Consider the following 14,480-nt stretch of genomic DNA (forward strand, 5'->3'; position numbering starts at 1 on the left):
GTAGAGCAAAGTAGAAATGGGGCAGGGGAGAGGGGTTAGACAGGTTAAATAGGTTAAAATAGAACTGGTGTTCAGACTTGCATATTTGGGTGTTCCTCACTTGTGTTTGTTTCTAGTCATTTTCCACACTTTATTTCTGATTCTGAAAGTAAGAAGTTTAAAGGTTTTGAAAGAAAAAACATTTAAAGGTTGGATTCTAACTTTTAAAATAACCCTGATCTTAATTTGGTGATGAGCCCACTCATTTGATTAAGAAGTAACCTTCTATCTCGCCTGCACCCTTTAGCATGAGCTTGTTGAGGTATGATTTATATAATGTACCCATTTAAAGTGCAGTTTGATGAGTTTTTGATTGCTGTGTTAACCACCACTCAAATATATGAAACATTTTTCATGATGCCCAAATGTTACCTTGTCTTCCATTGTAGTTGCTCTCGCTCCACTCCACTGCTGATCTGCTTTCTGTCTCTATCAATTAGTTTGCCTTCTCTAATATTTCATGTAATTAGAATCATACAGTATGTACTCTATTTTTTCTTTTTTCTATTTGGCTGTGGTACATTATATATTACCAGAATTGGAAATTCTGACATCTATCCAGGTTTTACTCTCCTTCAGCATTTGAGTAGCTTTTCTGAATGTATGCTCCCTTTGCAAGTTTTTAAATACATTAATGGTGCAGATTACCTAGATTTATACCTGCTTGGAGCCATGGGTACTAAAAAGCACTTTCTCTCATAGTGCTTCTTGTTCTTAGTGCAGGTTTGGTATAGATTTCTTGGGGATAATTTTGATCTCTAATAACTCAGCTTTGTTATGAATTAAGTAATCTAGTCATTTAAGATAAGGCTTAGGTTATAAGAGGGTTAGCCAGTATCTTCAGGGCAAAAGGTTACGGGTATAGATAGAGGAGATCAAAGTCAAATTAAATCATGGGACTTTGTTGTTGTTTTTATTTTTAAAATAGATTTCAGTGTAATCTGTATATCCTCCTCTAACATTTTGCAAAATAGTAAGTGCAGGCATTTTATCTGTTGTTGAGCACCTGGTTGATTTTGAAATTTTTGGTGGTAGAGTTTAAGGTAACTACAGTACAGTTATTTGTATGTATTACCCATATTACCAACATAGTCTTTGAGCTTATTTCTCCATTAATAGGATTTTCAAATTATGATAAAAATAAACCTTCATTTAGTGGAAATTTTGATCTTTGTGCAGAGTTTTAGTACCAGTCATATTTGCAAAGTAAGGGATGGATGTACTTGTAAAGTCTAAGCAGGTGGTTTGATTGGGTTCCTGCCTGTAAGTGTCCTATGGTAACTAATTTTTAGGTTTTTTTATTTTTTATTTTATGCTTTCCTTCAAGACATTGAGAGCTCTTTCTCTTCCCTTCAGAGTCTCCACAGCCGATAGGCTCACTTGGGCATGATGCTGACTTGAGACGGCAGCAGCAGGATACCTCCAGCTCCGGCGTTGCTGACATCCATAGGCTGTTTAATTGGCTGTCAGAAACACTAGCAAATGCACGCCATTCTGATGCATCCTTGACGGACACAGTCAACAAAGCCTTAGGATTGAGCTCTGATGATGCCTATGAAGAGCTGAGGCAAAAGCATGAGTATGAGTTGAACTCTACCCTGGATAAGAAAGAATATGAGCATCCTACGGTTGCAAAAGTTGAAAATGCACATTTTAAGGGTTCTCAGAGCCCATTGCTAGAAGTTGATACATTGTCTTTAAAGTATCCTGTTGCTGTTTCTACCAGTGAAGTAGGCACTGACCATAAGCTACATTTCAAAGAAGTAAGCATAAGTCTTTTAATTATTTTTGTTTGCTTTTGTGAATGTGTGTGTGAAAGAGGATGTGGGGTGTGCTTCAGTGAGTTTTTTTTTTCCCTTTTACAAAGAAATGATACACATTTCAGTAATAGTGTCTGTCCAGGATAGTATTTCTAAGTTATTCCTTGTTACAAAGAGACAAGTGCATAAGTATTTTCCTTCCTGTTCATAGGTTTACATACAGTCTAAGATTTACCTCTTATGATCAAGTGAAGGCTGGACAATCTATTTGTCGGGAACGACATACTGGGAGTTAATTCTCTATCATTTCATAATAAAATTGAATCCTCACAACATTAGCTTTCTGCTGGCAGTACCAGAACCCATAAGTGAGGCAGATAAGATTACCAAAGTCAGTGTAACAGTGTTAGAAACAAGGTTGACTACTTTGTATTTCCCGTGCAGTGGAAAATGAGTGGCCTTTATGATTACCTCTGAGGTGTCAAGCCTTGCTTGATGGGGCATCTGGTTTGTTTATGATACATGCTTAGATATCTGGTATCTAGCTGAGAAGTGCCCCCCCCTCCAAGAAGTGGCTGTGTCACTTGGGGAACAATACCAGAATGGCACCATAATCCTAAAGGCTTGTTCCTAATTTACTCTTTCTTCCATTTTCTCTTCCTTGCCTTTGAGTAAAAGTCATATGCATGTTCCCAGGCTTTCTACATGTAGTTTGGGGATATGTCTTTTAGCGGGGAGATGATGGCAGGAAGCTCACTTGGGGAGGTGTATAAGACAGGCACCGAGAAACTAAACCTGTATTGTTACCATTCCCTGACATAGTTAGTACTCTAAATTGGGTTAATGGGGCATAAGCCAAATGCAGCCCAGTGCCTGTGTCTGTAACTAAAAGTTTATGGGAATACAGTCATGCTTTTGCACTACAGTGGAAGAGCTGAGCACCTGGCGCACAAAGCCTAAATATTTGACCCTTTACTGAAAAAATTTAGCAGCCTCTGCTCTAAATCAATATTACATTATGTTTTGAGCAAAAAAATGGTTTTAGTTTGAGACCTAGAGTATTATAACTTTACATTGTTGATTTTTTTTCTCATTTGTAATGTTCAGTTTGAAGTTTGTGAATTTGTTTTGGGAAAATAAAAATTGTTTCTTCTTGACATTAAAATTAATTGAAAAGAAAGGTATTGAATCTGTACTCTAATTTTTAGGATCCAAATTTAATTAGCATGAATAATTTTGAAGATTGCAGTTTGTGTCCCACTGTTCCCATTGAACATGGATTCCATAGACAGTCTAAGTCAAATAATGTTGAAGAGACTGAAATACATTGGAAACTGATTCCAATTACAGGTAAGAATGAGAATACTGGGACTTGGGTTTGCTTGGTTTTACTTAGGGGCCAGTTTCCTGAAGGGTTTCACCTTTTTTAGATTCCACCCTTGGGTTACTAAGTGCTTCATCTTACTTGGCTCTGACATCTTCAGTGTCTTATTTTGAGCAATGTAGTATTCATCATTGAGTGTTGCTATTCTTGGTCAGCATCAGCAAGTATCTGCAAAAGAGCCTATTAAAAACGGATTTAAAACATACTGACTCTCCCTATGCAGTTTAACATGCAACTTCCAAATGAAAATTGTTGGCAGAAATTGGGTTTTTAATATGGTGAGGTAGCTACAGAGATGAAATGATGGTCTTTGGACAGCCAATTAAATGCTGTTTTCTCAAATTATTAGAGTAAACTTCACTATATCAAGCTGTCTAGGAAATGGTTATGTTAAAGTTCATCTGTTTGAAAGAAATTTGAGTTCTTCATATTGGATTATTTTAGAGAAGAATGCAGATATTCCTAGAAAGCTTATTGAATCAAGGGGCAAGAATAGTTTAGCAGATGTTGAAAGATCATTTTGCAGTATTCTGATTTCTCTGTGCAAACACACATATACAGATACTTTTAATCCAAGGTCTTACTCATCTTTGTTAGCTAAAAAGCATTTGTGGAAATATTTCCAGGGCATATCTTTTCTATTCCTAGATTTTTATTTGACCTTTAAAAAGAAAAAACAAACAATTCTTGCTAAAAAGTAGACTAGCTTGTGACTTAGAAGCTGCTGAGACCTCCAGGGACTCTGAGAATTTCTAAAACTTGATGGGTTTCCATGGGCTTCAGCACCATTCTCTACTTAGTACCTTAGCAGAGAGGGTAAGAGGCCTAGAACTGATCAGAGAGTGGCAACTGATACTCACAAGCTAGAGAAGTTGGCTTGAGTTGGAGAACCAGAATAAGGAAGTAGCCTGCACATCGATTATCCTAACCATTCCTTATTTATACATCTGAATAGTTGGTGTTCAGAGCCATTTGAAGGCACATCTAGGTGTTGATATTCCATCAGCACCTGAATGGAAAGGGAAACAATTTCCCATTTCTTAATGACCCTTCAGGATTTTTTTAGGCAGAAGAAGTAATAACGTGGATTTGTTAGCATTTGGGGTTATCTGAAAGGTGTTTTAGAAGGTTATCACCAGTATCTGAAGTGAGTCTACAAATCTAATGGATGCTTTCCCTCAGGAGGGAATACAAGAAGCCCAGAAGACCAGCTGGGGAAACATGGTGAGAAGCAAACACCAGGTGAGAAGGCTCGCTTTGCTTTTCTTCCCAGTGTGCCCCTCAGAATTGCTACTTGCAGGTCTGGTCCTTTGTCAGTAGGGCATCAGTTTAAGATGTTAATGATAGAAAATTTGGACAGTATCTTTTGTATTCAGATCATTGATTTATATCAAGATTCTTATACAGAGAATGTATTCAAAGAAGTCACTATTCATAGAGATTAATTCTTTTTCACCTATAGTAGATTCTATCTAATACGATGACTTGAGAGAATTAGAATATTTTTCTTAATTCATTTCTGCAGGATATGCTATGAGAAGCAGTCTTCAAGTTTCTCTTAAATTAAAAAATATGAGGACAGGAGGCCATTTATCTTTTAGGTACATTATTCCTAACCTTGAATTTGTTTTGACTCATTCCTTTTTCTGATTGTAAAGCTAATTTCTACAGACAGTTTAAGTAAGAAATTAGGAACCTTTTGGATTCCAGAAACATTTACAGATATGACTGATTGCAGTAGGTACCTAAAAGACAGTCTTTTTTGTCTGAGTGCAAGTCAGTTCAACATCCCTGCAGGTGGCTATAGGCAAACTCTTCTTGCTTGGAGGTTGGTCTCAGTCTTTTTTTGTTTCCATTTTGTTGTATCTTACTCTTTCAGAAATCTTGTGTTGTTGTTTGTTTTATTTGGAAGAAAAGCAAAAGGACTTCTTAATTTTAATAGATCCTTATTACTAAAGTACTAAACATTCCTCTCTTTGGGAATAAAAAAAAAAGACTTTCAGTTAATAGTTTTCTTCAAGATCTTTGTTTCTTCCTAGAAAAAGATGATGCAAAAAGGGGGGGGGGGCAGGAAGAACATATATATGACATACAGGGAGTGCATAAATCTAGTAGACAGCTTGATGAATTTTTATCTATGTAAACACTTGGGTGATCGCTACCCAAATAAAGATGCAGAACATTTTCAGCACCCCAGAAGGTTTTCTTCTGCATCCTCCCAGTCAGTAGTCTCCCTGTCCCAAACAGTAACCGCTGGTTTGACTTCTTTTGCCATAGGTTAGTTTTACGTGTTCTTGAATTTAAAAGATAGATGGAACCTACAACGTGTCCTCTTTTGTTTTTTGGCTCTCTCATATGACATTTTGTTTGGGATTCATCTAAGTTTTGCTTTTATCAGTGATTCTTTTTCATTTGAGGTTTCTTGTGTATGCCTCAGAATGCTCCAACAGCATCTGCAGTTAGTTGGCATGCCATCTTCATATTTTGTGATTGAAAGTATGAAAATATGGATAACTGCCTTTAGAGAACTCACTGCTCACCTTGCACTTAAAAGTCAAAGTGCCTCACTGCTTGAATGATAATCGGTGGAAAACGTGTTATTATGGATATTGACATGTGTGTTTCTTTTAAATCATTTATTGAAGACATTTTAAAAATATTTGTCTACCTTAGTAATTAAAATTATATGGGGGAAATTTGTGCAAAATTTAAAACTGAGTGGTGATTATTTGCATTTTCAAAAGGGATTTGGTTTGGAGGTTTTTAATATGGAAAATTCCCCACGTGGATTTAAGTTATATTTCAGTGTAAGAAATTTCCTTTATCCATAGCCTTTCAGTCTGAACTATCACTGAACTATCAGTATGAACTGTTGCTGAAAATTTTGGGAGCCAAGTATTTCAAGTATTTTTAATAATAAATAATTCAGAAGTTTTTTAATTACATGTGGTCCTCTGCAGCCCATTTGTTTTATGAGATAACAATTAAATTTTTTTATATAAATAAATCAGATATTTGACATGGTACATAATTCAAGAAGTATAAAAATACTTCAAAGAAATGTCTTCCACCCCTAACCCAGACACTTAAGTCTCATCCCACAGATCAGCCTCTCTTATAGATTTCTTATGTACCCATCCAGGCATCTTACATGTGCATTAAACCTCATGTTGCCTATTTAAGGAGGACATTCAGTATTTCTGAGTTATTTTATGGAAGATGAAATTTTTTGTTTCATACAGTTGAAATTCTTACGTTGGTACATGGGATATTTTGCTCCCCTTCTCTTCTTCCACCTACAGACCTGCAGTATTGTCTTCTTAACCTGCTGAGAGTTGCTTTGCAGTAGTTAATGGTGTATAGTGATTCATGGTAACCACCAGGGTTGGTAGAGAAATGTCACAAACTGACTTCTGCTGAGGCTCTTTAAACCTTTAGAAAACTGAGTGTGGGGAAAATCAAAACTGGATTTTACGTAGAGAGCTTATGCTGCTGCACGTGGGTGCAAATTTGAGTAGGGAGTTCACTCCGTCTTAAAAGTACTATAGTTTTGAAAACTACTTTTATGTGGACTTTGTGATTTAGAGGTAACATTTCAGGGATTTGTTAGGGAATGTTGGCTAAGATTTAAGGAAAATTAGTAATTTTTTAAAGGAAAAGATTATAATAAGATCTTCTAGGCAAAAGTAATGTATTTTTTTCTTTTCCTGAAATACAGCATTACTGTAAGTTTACTGTTAAACATATTTTCCCTTTGTTTTTTTTAAAAAGAGATCTAGGGTACCTGTTTTGAAATGTAGTTTCAGTAATATACTATGTTTGAATTTAGGATTTGTCAGGGGAAAAAAGTATGTTTTTATGGATTGAGCTAGTTACGAAGAATTAAAGGTCATAGTTCCATTAGTATCAGCTGGCTTAGTAAGCTCTTCATCTCAAAAGAGGTAACAGCTATTATGATTTCTGTTGGAATTACTTCTAGACAAAATATAAATACTTATGAAAGTGCTATCAAAAGTGTTACTGTTAATGCAGCTGTGAAATGTGTTCTCTTCCTGTATTGAGCCCTTTTCTTCTTGATAAATTAAAGTCCCTAACACTGTAGGGTCACTGAGCAACTCTCTATGTGAGCAGATCTGAAAACAGATAAAAGTAATTACCTGAGATCCCGAATGCAACTCAACTTGACAGTTTATTCCCACAGCATTTCAGCTTGGCATTCTCTCAACTGCCTAACACTCAGTTTTCATATTAAGAGGGCATTACCATAGTAGGAGACATTACATGGCAAAGAACAGGGGTTGAGAAAGCTGTCACAACTGACCAATCCTGATTAAAACATGTCTATTAATAAAGTCAGATCTACAGAAAGGTAGTGGAGGAGAAATAAGCAAATGACTTAATTTGTATTGATGTCAGGTTGGCACTTGTTTGAATACTTCAAAAGGAATCAGGGAGAATAACACTCAGACTTGTTATTTTAGCTACTGAAATCCAAAGACCAGCCATAAATAAGTAGGGCACATAGGAAATAGGGTTATTTATGAGTTTACATTTTCAGGTGTTAGCTATTTTGGATTGGTTTTGTAATAATGAACTCTTCCTATGTAGGTATGAAATCACCAGAAGAACAACTGGTGTGTCTGCCACCACAGGAGGCCTTTCCTAACGACCCCCGGGTAATAAGTAGACAAAGAAGTTCTGATTACCAGTTTCCATCCTCTCCATTTACAGACACACTAAAGGGCACCACTGAGGAGGACGTGTTGACAGGTCAGGTGGTGACAGTGGAGGAGCAGTGTGTGCCAGCAGCAGAACCGCCTGCAATGAGCGAAACCACAGAGAGGACAGTGTTAGGAGAGTACAATCTCTTTTCTAGGAAGATAGAAGAGATTCTGAAGCAAAAGAATGTTTCATATGTCAGTAGAATTTCCACACCTATCTTTTCAACGCAAGAGAAGATGAAACGGCTTTCTGAGTTCATATATTCTAAGACGTCCAGAGCTGGTGTACAGGAGTTTGTAGATGGCTTACATGAGAAACTAAATACTATTATTATCAAAGCATCAGCCAAGGGTGGGAACTTGCCACCAGTCAGTCCTAACGATTCTGGTACTAAGATAGCATTGAGCCCTTTGGGAAGGCATGTCATACCAGTCTCCTCAAGTGACTTCAACAGTAAACACCTCCTTGAGCCACTTGGTAGTGATCCTTTGAAAGACACCAATTCTAATGAGCAGCATTCCTCTTCAACTTTGGGTTTAACTGAAGTAGAAGTGAACCAGCCGCACCACGTCACAGAGCCAATGGTGACCTCCGATCATACTGTACAAAGTGATACGGCGCGGGAACCAGTAGAAAGAGAAGCAACAAAGTCGCCCAGTGATGTAAACATTTCTGCCCAACCAGCTCTCTCAAATTTTATAAGCCAGTTAGAACCTGAAGTATTTAACAGTTTGGTTAAAATCATGAAAGATGTCCAGAAAAATACTGTGAAATTTTATATTCATGAAGAAGAAGAGAGTGTGCTCTGTAAAGAAATAAAGGTAACTAAATGATAAGGTAATAGTAATGCTGTACAAACTTATCTTGTTGGGTCTGACCTCTATAAAATGGATTTTTTTTTTTGTTTTTAAATGTTGACCGTATTATTTTCGAAATTTAATACCGAGTCGGATAAAAGACTAGTAAGTTAAACTAAATTCAGAACCTGTGATCTACGTATCTTAGAATTTTAAATGTTGTTTCTGCAAAGTGTTACTTTAAGGACCAGTTGTATACATACCACAGATACCTTTAAAATGTCGATTCAGAGATCTTAAATGTTTCTCACTCGGGTTTTTTGTGAATGGGAGAGAAAGAGACAGACAAGTGAAGGAAGTTGTCAGTGTTCACCTCACGAGGGTTTATCTGTCAGTGAGGAAAGCACAGCCGCCCGGGCTGAGCTGGTGGTGGTGCCAGTCGGCGTGTCTTGAGGCCCTGGTCACGCCACGTTCCCCGCAGCCCTGAGTGCTCAGAGCACCTGGTCGTCCTGAGGGGCTCCCCAGTCACGAACGATGCGTCACTGTAAGGTGTATTTTCTCTATTGAAGCTATAGAGTAGACTAGCGTTTCAGGTATTTGGTTTAGAAAACTACACGCATGTATTTGTGTAAGTATAGACATAGATATTTAAAATCTGTAACAATAGGTATGTAACTTAGATGGAAGAATTATATCAGTGGTTTAATATTGCCAATTAGTATTCACTAAGTTATGTAGCATTTTAACTCCTTAAGGGGGTGCTTAGTTTTTAAAATAAATGCCTGCTCCCATTTATGGATTTTATGTACCGTGATGAGCTTCTGCTTTTTTAGTTAGAGGAAGCCTAAGGGGCTATAAGTGAGCTCAGGATGGGCCAGAAACTGCATGCATGCTTTGACATATCCTGAGCCTTTGTCAGTCTGGGGATCTCTTCGATGCCAGCGTGTTTCATGAGACATGTTCATGAGAACACGCAGAGCATAGAAAAGGAGGCAGCACAGTGCTCAGTGTGCCACCTTTACTAGTTCCTTGTAGTTTCCTGGGAAGGTGAGACCAGACTTAACCAAGAATTTCTTGGTTGCATTTTGTCCTGTATGATTGAACATTGAGCTTTTTCTGCCGCCAGCAACATGTTCCCATCGCTTTGGGGGCATAGCTGCATGTTGGTGTGCAGCTAGGCAGGTAGGAGAATGGGTTGGGCACAGTGTCCAGGGTGCTCAGCATAACTCTGTCTCCTCCCACTGCATTTATAAAATTGTAACACACTTTGGGGAAATGCATTTACTTATGAATGGTGATTTTAATTCCAGCTTAGAATAAATCATATTGCTGCTATTTATTTTATGTAGAAGAAAAGGATGCTGAGTATTTTACAAATCTGACAGGAAATCAGATTGGAACTTTAATTCTTTTAGTAAATATCCATTGGAAGATGTCCAGCAAAAATGTTACAATAAAGGACTTTATGAATAAAATTTTAAGCTCCCTAAGTATTTCTAAAGTCAAACTGAGGTGTTATTGTATGAGTTAAAAATGTTTAAAATGAACTTGCATTTAAAGCTTCTTAATGTAAAAAGACCTAAAATTACAAGCAGGTCTGTCAGACAATAATTTACCTTTTCATCACCTGACTAAGCTGCTTGAGGTTTGCCCAGAAGGTTAGAGCAAAATTTAAAAGATGCTACTTTAGGGCTACACAGAAACAGTTACTTTGGGTGTGGCACTTGTAGACAGCTCTTGAAAGAGCAGTAGACTTGAAGCAAGCTTGGGTAAATTTATGGTTATCCAGCTAGCCATGCCAACCCTTGAGAAAATCAGTCTGCCCCTATATCTGTGAAATGAGGGAAGTGACCTCCAGAATCCTACAAATTCTTCAGAGTTCATGATTGCACCGGCAAGCAAAGAACTCTGCCAGGACTGGTTATCTTGTGTCCTTTGAAAGGTAGTACTACATCACCAGCATGCAGGGAGGTGTTAGAAGGGAGAATCTGTTTTGTTTGAAGGTATAAACTCGACGGGCATGGCTAATTAATAAGTAAATACCATTGTACATACTGAAGCTCTGTATGAATGATCTTGGGGCTGTTGTGCATTGAATGAGCAGTCGGAAGAGTACTTTGTAACTCTGAAGAGTTTACCAGCAACACTGCTGCAGATAACGAAGGGCCTGCTTTGAAAGGAAAGGAAAATGGAAGTGAGGGAGTGCTTACTGATTGAGCTCTGAGTTAAGTAATAAGAGTTAAGAACCTGGGCTAATCTGTTGTTCTTATGTTTCTTTTACCCCACACTGGCATTTACTTGGCTTTGATTACATAGCGTTGAAACATCATGACTGACCACTTAAACCCTGAGCTCCAGACTCTTCTTAAGAGTGGACTTAATGATTTCTCAGGTCCATGGTGTAAGGTCATCATTAATAGTGGTCTAATAGTTAAACTTCCCAGTATAGCTTGCATTTATGGTATTAAATAGATGTTTGTAAAATAAAGCTTTTAAATGTTAATTTATTTTTTTTTTCTTTAACAGGAATATCTTATCAAATTAGGCAACACAGAATGTCATCCAGAACAGTTTTTGGAAAGAAGATCAAAATTAGACAAACTATTGATTATTATTCAAAATGAAGATATTGCAGGTTTCATTCACAAGGTAGACTATTAAGTCCAATTTCCTACATCTTGGTTACCAGAAAAATCCCTTATTTTAAAATATATCTTTGAGACTAAAACTTTTAAAAATAACCTTATAAACTTTAAAGGAAATAAAACTTTGAGATTGGGAGACTTAGGGCTTGAGACTTAAAGTACCCTTCTGTGAATCAGCTTGTGAGATTGGTATTTGTGGCACATCACAGGCCTTCCCTATCACTCAAATAGTCAAGACTAAGAATACTGATTCCTTGAATGCCAAATGGGTCTGCTGACTCTGTGTCGTCGTCATTTTTATTTGTATAAAACCTATTTGTACCCCTTCTTTGCCTTGGATTTCTAAACCAGTCCCCCTTTCTCTTGGGTTTGGAGGTACCTCATCTGAGTCTTAGGAGCTTATCTAAGTCCTGCTGCTCTTTGAAGTCTTTCCTGACTGTTCCAGTCCATAGGTTCTTGCCCTCATTTGAATTCTGACTGTATTCACAGGGCTGGACAGGTTAGCATTTGTCATTCTGTGTTTCCAGGTCTTTGGTAAGAGCCTCTTCTTTAGGATGTTCTGTTTATGGTAGATAATGTTCAAAATTATGTTATGGAAATAATGTTCAAAATATTGTGCTTGGCTTTTCAGAGGCAACATAGTAATACAGGTGAGCCATAGTGCATTTTGGTAGACTTTTCTTGTTAGGTTACTTTACACTGAGTCTGTCCGTCCTTACTTCTTCTTTTTTTTTTTTTTTTTGTATTTAAATAGGTACCTGGCTTGGTGACATTAAAGAAGCTCCCTTGTGTTAGTTTTGCTGGTGTTGATAGTCTGGATGATGTTAAAAATCATACATACAATGAATTATTTGTATCTGGAGGCTTTATTGTTTCTGATGAATCCATTCTAAATCCAGAAGTTATCACAATTGGTAAGATTTATTTATTCTCTTAAGCATGCGACTTCTGTCTTCTCTAGGTTTTTCTTATTAGTGACTCACTCGTACTTTTTAATGTATTGTCCGTTCTGCCAGTCACAGATAACTAGTACATTTCCACCATTTTTGTGAGCTTTTATTATCTCAGGTTTCTTTCCCATTCTCTTACTCTTTATGAATAACTTCCCCTAAATCTGGTATAAAGCAAGGCTCTCTGCACCTAATGCACTTGGATTACTTCAGGCTTGTTATTATTGACGCTTTTTTATTTTTTACGTGTAGATGTTATGTTAGATCTGAAAGAGGGTATACAGATCTGTCTCCATTAGAGGAGAAAAAAAGAGAAAGAAAATACTACTACATAGGAAAGTAGGTGTTCCTACATAATAATATCAACAAAATCTTCTTCCACAGCTTAGTTGTGGAGTGACTTATTTACTGAATTAAAAAATGAACTTCTTTGTCTCTAACAGAGAACCTTAAAAATTTTTTGACATTCCTCGAAGAACTTAGTACTCCGGAAGGAAAATGGCAATGGAAAGTCCACTGTAAATTTCAGAAAAAGCTAAAGGAACTGGGCAGGTAAGGTTTGAAAAATAACTATATAAGGGTTGTTGATTTTAACATTATGCTCACAAAATTGTTCTCTTTTTCTGGATGTTTGTAGATTATAGATGCTACGTAGTTTTCACAGATGTCCTTAGCCAGCTGTAAAGGGAACGTTTTAGATAGTGAATTATTCTAGCCTGTTTGAAAGTGGTGCTCCTGTTCAGGTAGAGGTTTGCTGAAGTTCTAGTTAAGTTATATAGATAAAATAGGTTTGATCTTTGCCACTTGGGTTTAGAATAATCATCAAAATGGGATAATCAGCATTCTTTCTTACAGAACTGTGTGTATGTCAGCTAGATCAGGTCCTCTCCCAATTGTTAATTTAGTAACATCAAACATGTGAGATAAGGATTAATCTTGACATCATAAGGGGATCTGTAATTAGGATAGTCATTTATATAACTGATTTCTACCATGCCCAGAAGTCACTTCTCCGAGTGATTCTTAGAGCACTCGTTACATTTAGAGGCTCTGCAAGTGATTATTGGATTCAGATGAGTTTGGGATAATATATCCTACTAGAGTCCATACAAAGTACTTATTTACATTTAAAGGATATGAGAAACTCTGTAGCCAAGAGTTGTTTTACATTTTGTGAGCCAGCATTTTCTAAACTGATACCTATTGATATCCCATGGCACATAATTAGGGCTTAAATAATTATAAGTATTTAACTTTTTATAGTATTTCATTTGGAGAGTGGGTGATTAGGTTCATTCACTCATTCATTTTTTTAATGGAGGTACTGGTGATTGAACCCAGGACCTCATGCATGCACTCTACCACTGAGCTACACCCTGCCCCCCTATAGATTTCATTTTTAAAAAACTTGTTTTAGCTTCAAAGCATGTGAAACAGGCATTGGGCAAGTCTTATCTTTATATAAGAGACAGCAGTCCTGAGGCCCAAAGGAATAACTTGTACAAATTAGTACCTTCATCTTCCTGATAGTAGCCAGTAATTTCTACCACACGTTGCCTTGTGCCTGAAGGTACAGAAATAAGTTAGAACCACGTATTTTTTGAAGAAAAGGCTTTTTTGTCCGTATATGCCTTTCACTACAGTTGTAAATTAGTAAAGCTGAAGAGAATAAGGAAAATGGCTGGTTGAGATTTTAGTCTAACCTGAATAGCTGGCCCTGAGGCTTAGCACCCAGAGAGCCCCTGCATTACACGTGGGTTGCACAGTTCCTGTTCTCCCTCTCCTAAGAAGCACCTCTACGTCAGACAGTGAGCTAATAAGCATTGCAGTTGTCATTAGTTGCCTCAATTGAGAAATTATGGTTTCAATTTTAAGCGAAAACTTCCATACTAAATATCAGAAATGCAGATCCAGATATTGAACTACTTAATTTCACAGATTGAATGCTAAAGCTCTAAGTCTGTTGACACTTCTGAATGTTTATCAGAAGAAACACCTGGTTGAAATTTTGTCATACCACAATTGTGATTCACAAACTCGAAATGCTCCAGAATTGGACTGCCTTATCAGACTTCAGGCTCAGAACATACAGCAACGACACATAGTCTTTTTAACAGGTAAAGAGGGTGCTCTTAAGCTTTTTGCTATGAACATAGGAATGTGGGTAAAAAGATTTTGTGGGA

At 37.1% G+C, this 14,480-nt stretch overlaps 2 protein-coding genes across 5 annotated transcripts in view; one reads left to right on the plus strand and one right to left on the minus strand.

Annotated features, from left to right (window-relative positions):
* Positions 1-14,480, plus strand: part of TASOR (transcription activation suppressor) — a 47,516-nt gene that overhangs the window by 31,131 nt on the left and 1,905 nt on the right. For 2 of the 4 annotated variants that reach the window (XM_032458247.1, XM_032458246.1), the window contains exons 15-22: positions 1,396-1,802; positions 3,008-3,149; positions 4,366-4,425; positions 7,792-8,726; positions 11,229-11,351; positions 12,102-12,261; positions 12,741-12,849; positions 14,236-14,414. In XM_032458247.1, coding sequence (XP_032314138.1) covers positions 1,396-1,802; positions 3,008-3,149; positions 4,366-4,425; positions 7,792-8,726; positions 11,229-11,351; positions 12,102-12,261; positions 12,741-12,849; positions 14,236-14,414 — 2,115 coding nt within the window. The remainder of the gene's footprint in view (positions 1-1,395; positions 1,803-3,007; positions 3,150-4,365; positions 4,426-7,791; positions 8,727-11,228; positions 11,352-12,101; positions 12,262-12,740; positions 12,850-14,235; positions 14,415-14,480) is intronic. The other 2 variants (XM_032458248.1, XM_006184838.3) reach the window with 1 other exon arrangement.
* Positions 1-14,480, minus strand: part of CCDC66 (coiled-coil domain containing 66) — a 101,901-nt gene that overhangs the window by 30,047 nt on the left and 57,374 nt on the right. The window lies entirely within an intron of this gene.

The sequence above is a fragment of the Camelus ferus genome, chromosome 17, assembly GCF_009834535.1.
Source record: "Camelus ferus isolate YT-003-E chromosome 17, BCGSAC_Cfer_1.0, whole genome shotgun sequence".
Taxonomy (NCBI): Eukaryota; Metazoa; Chordata; class Mammalia; order Artiodactyla; family Camelidae; genus Camelus; species Camelus ferus.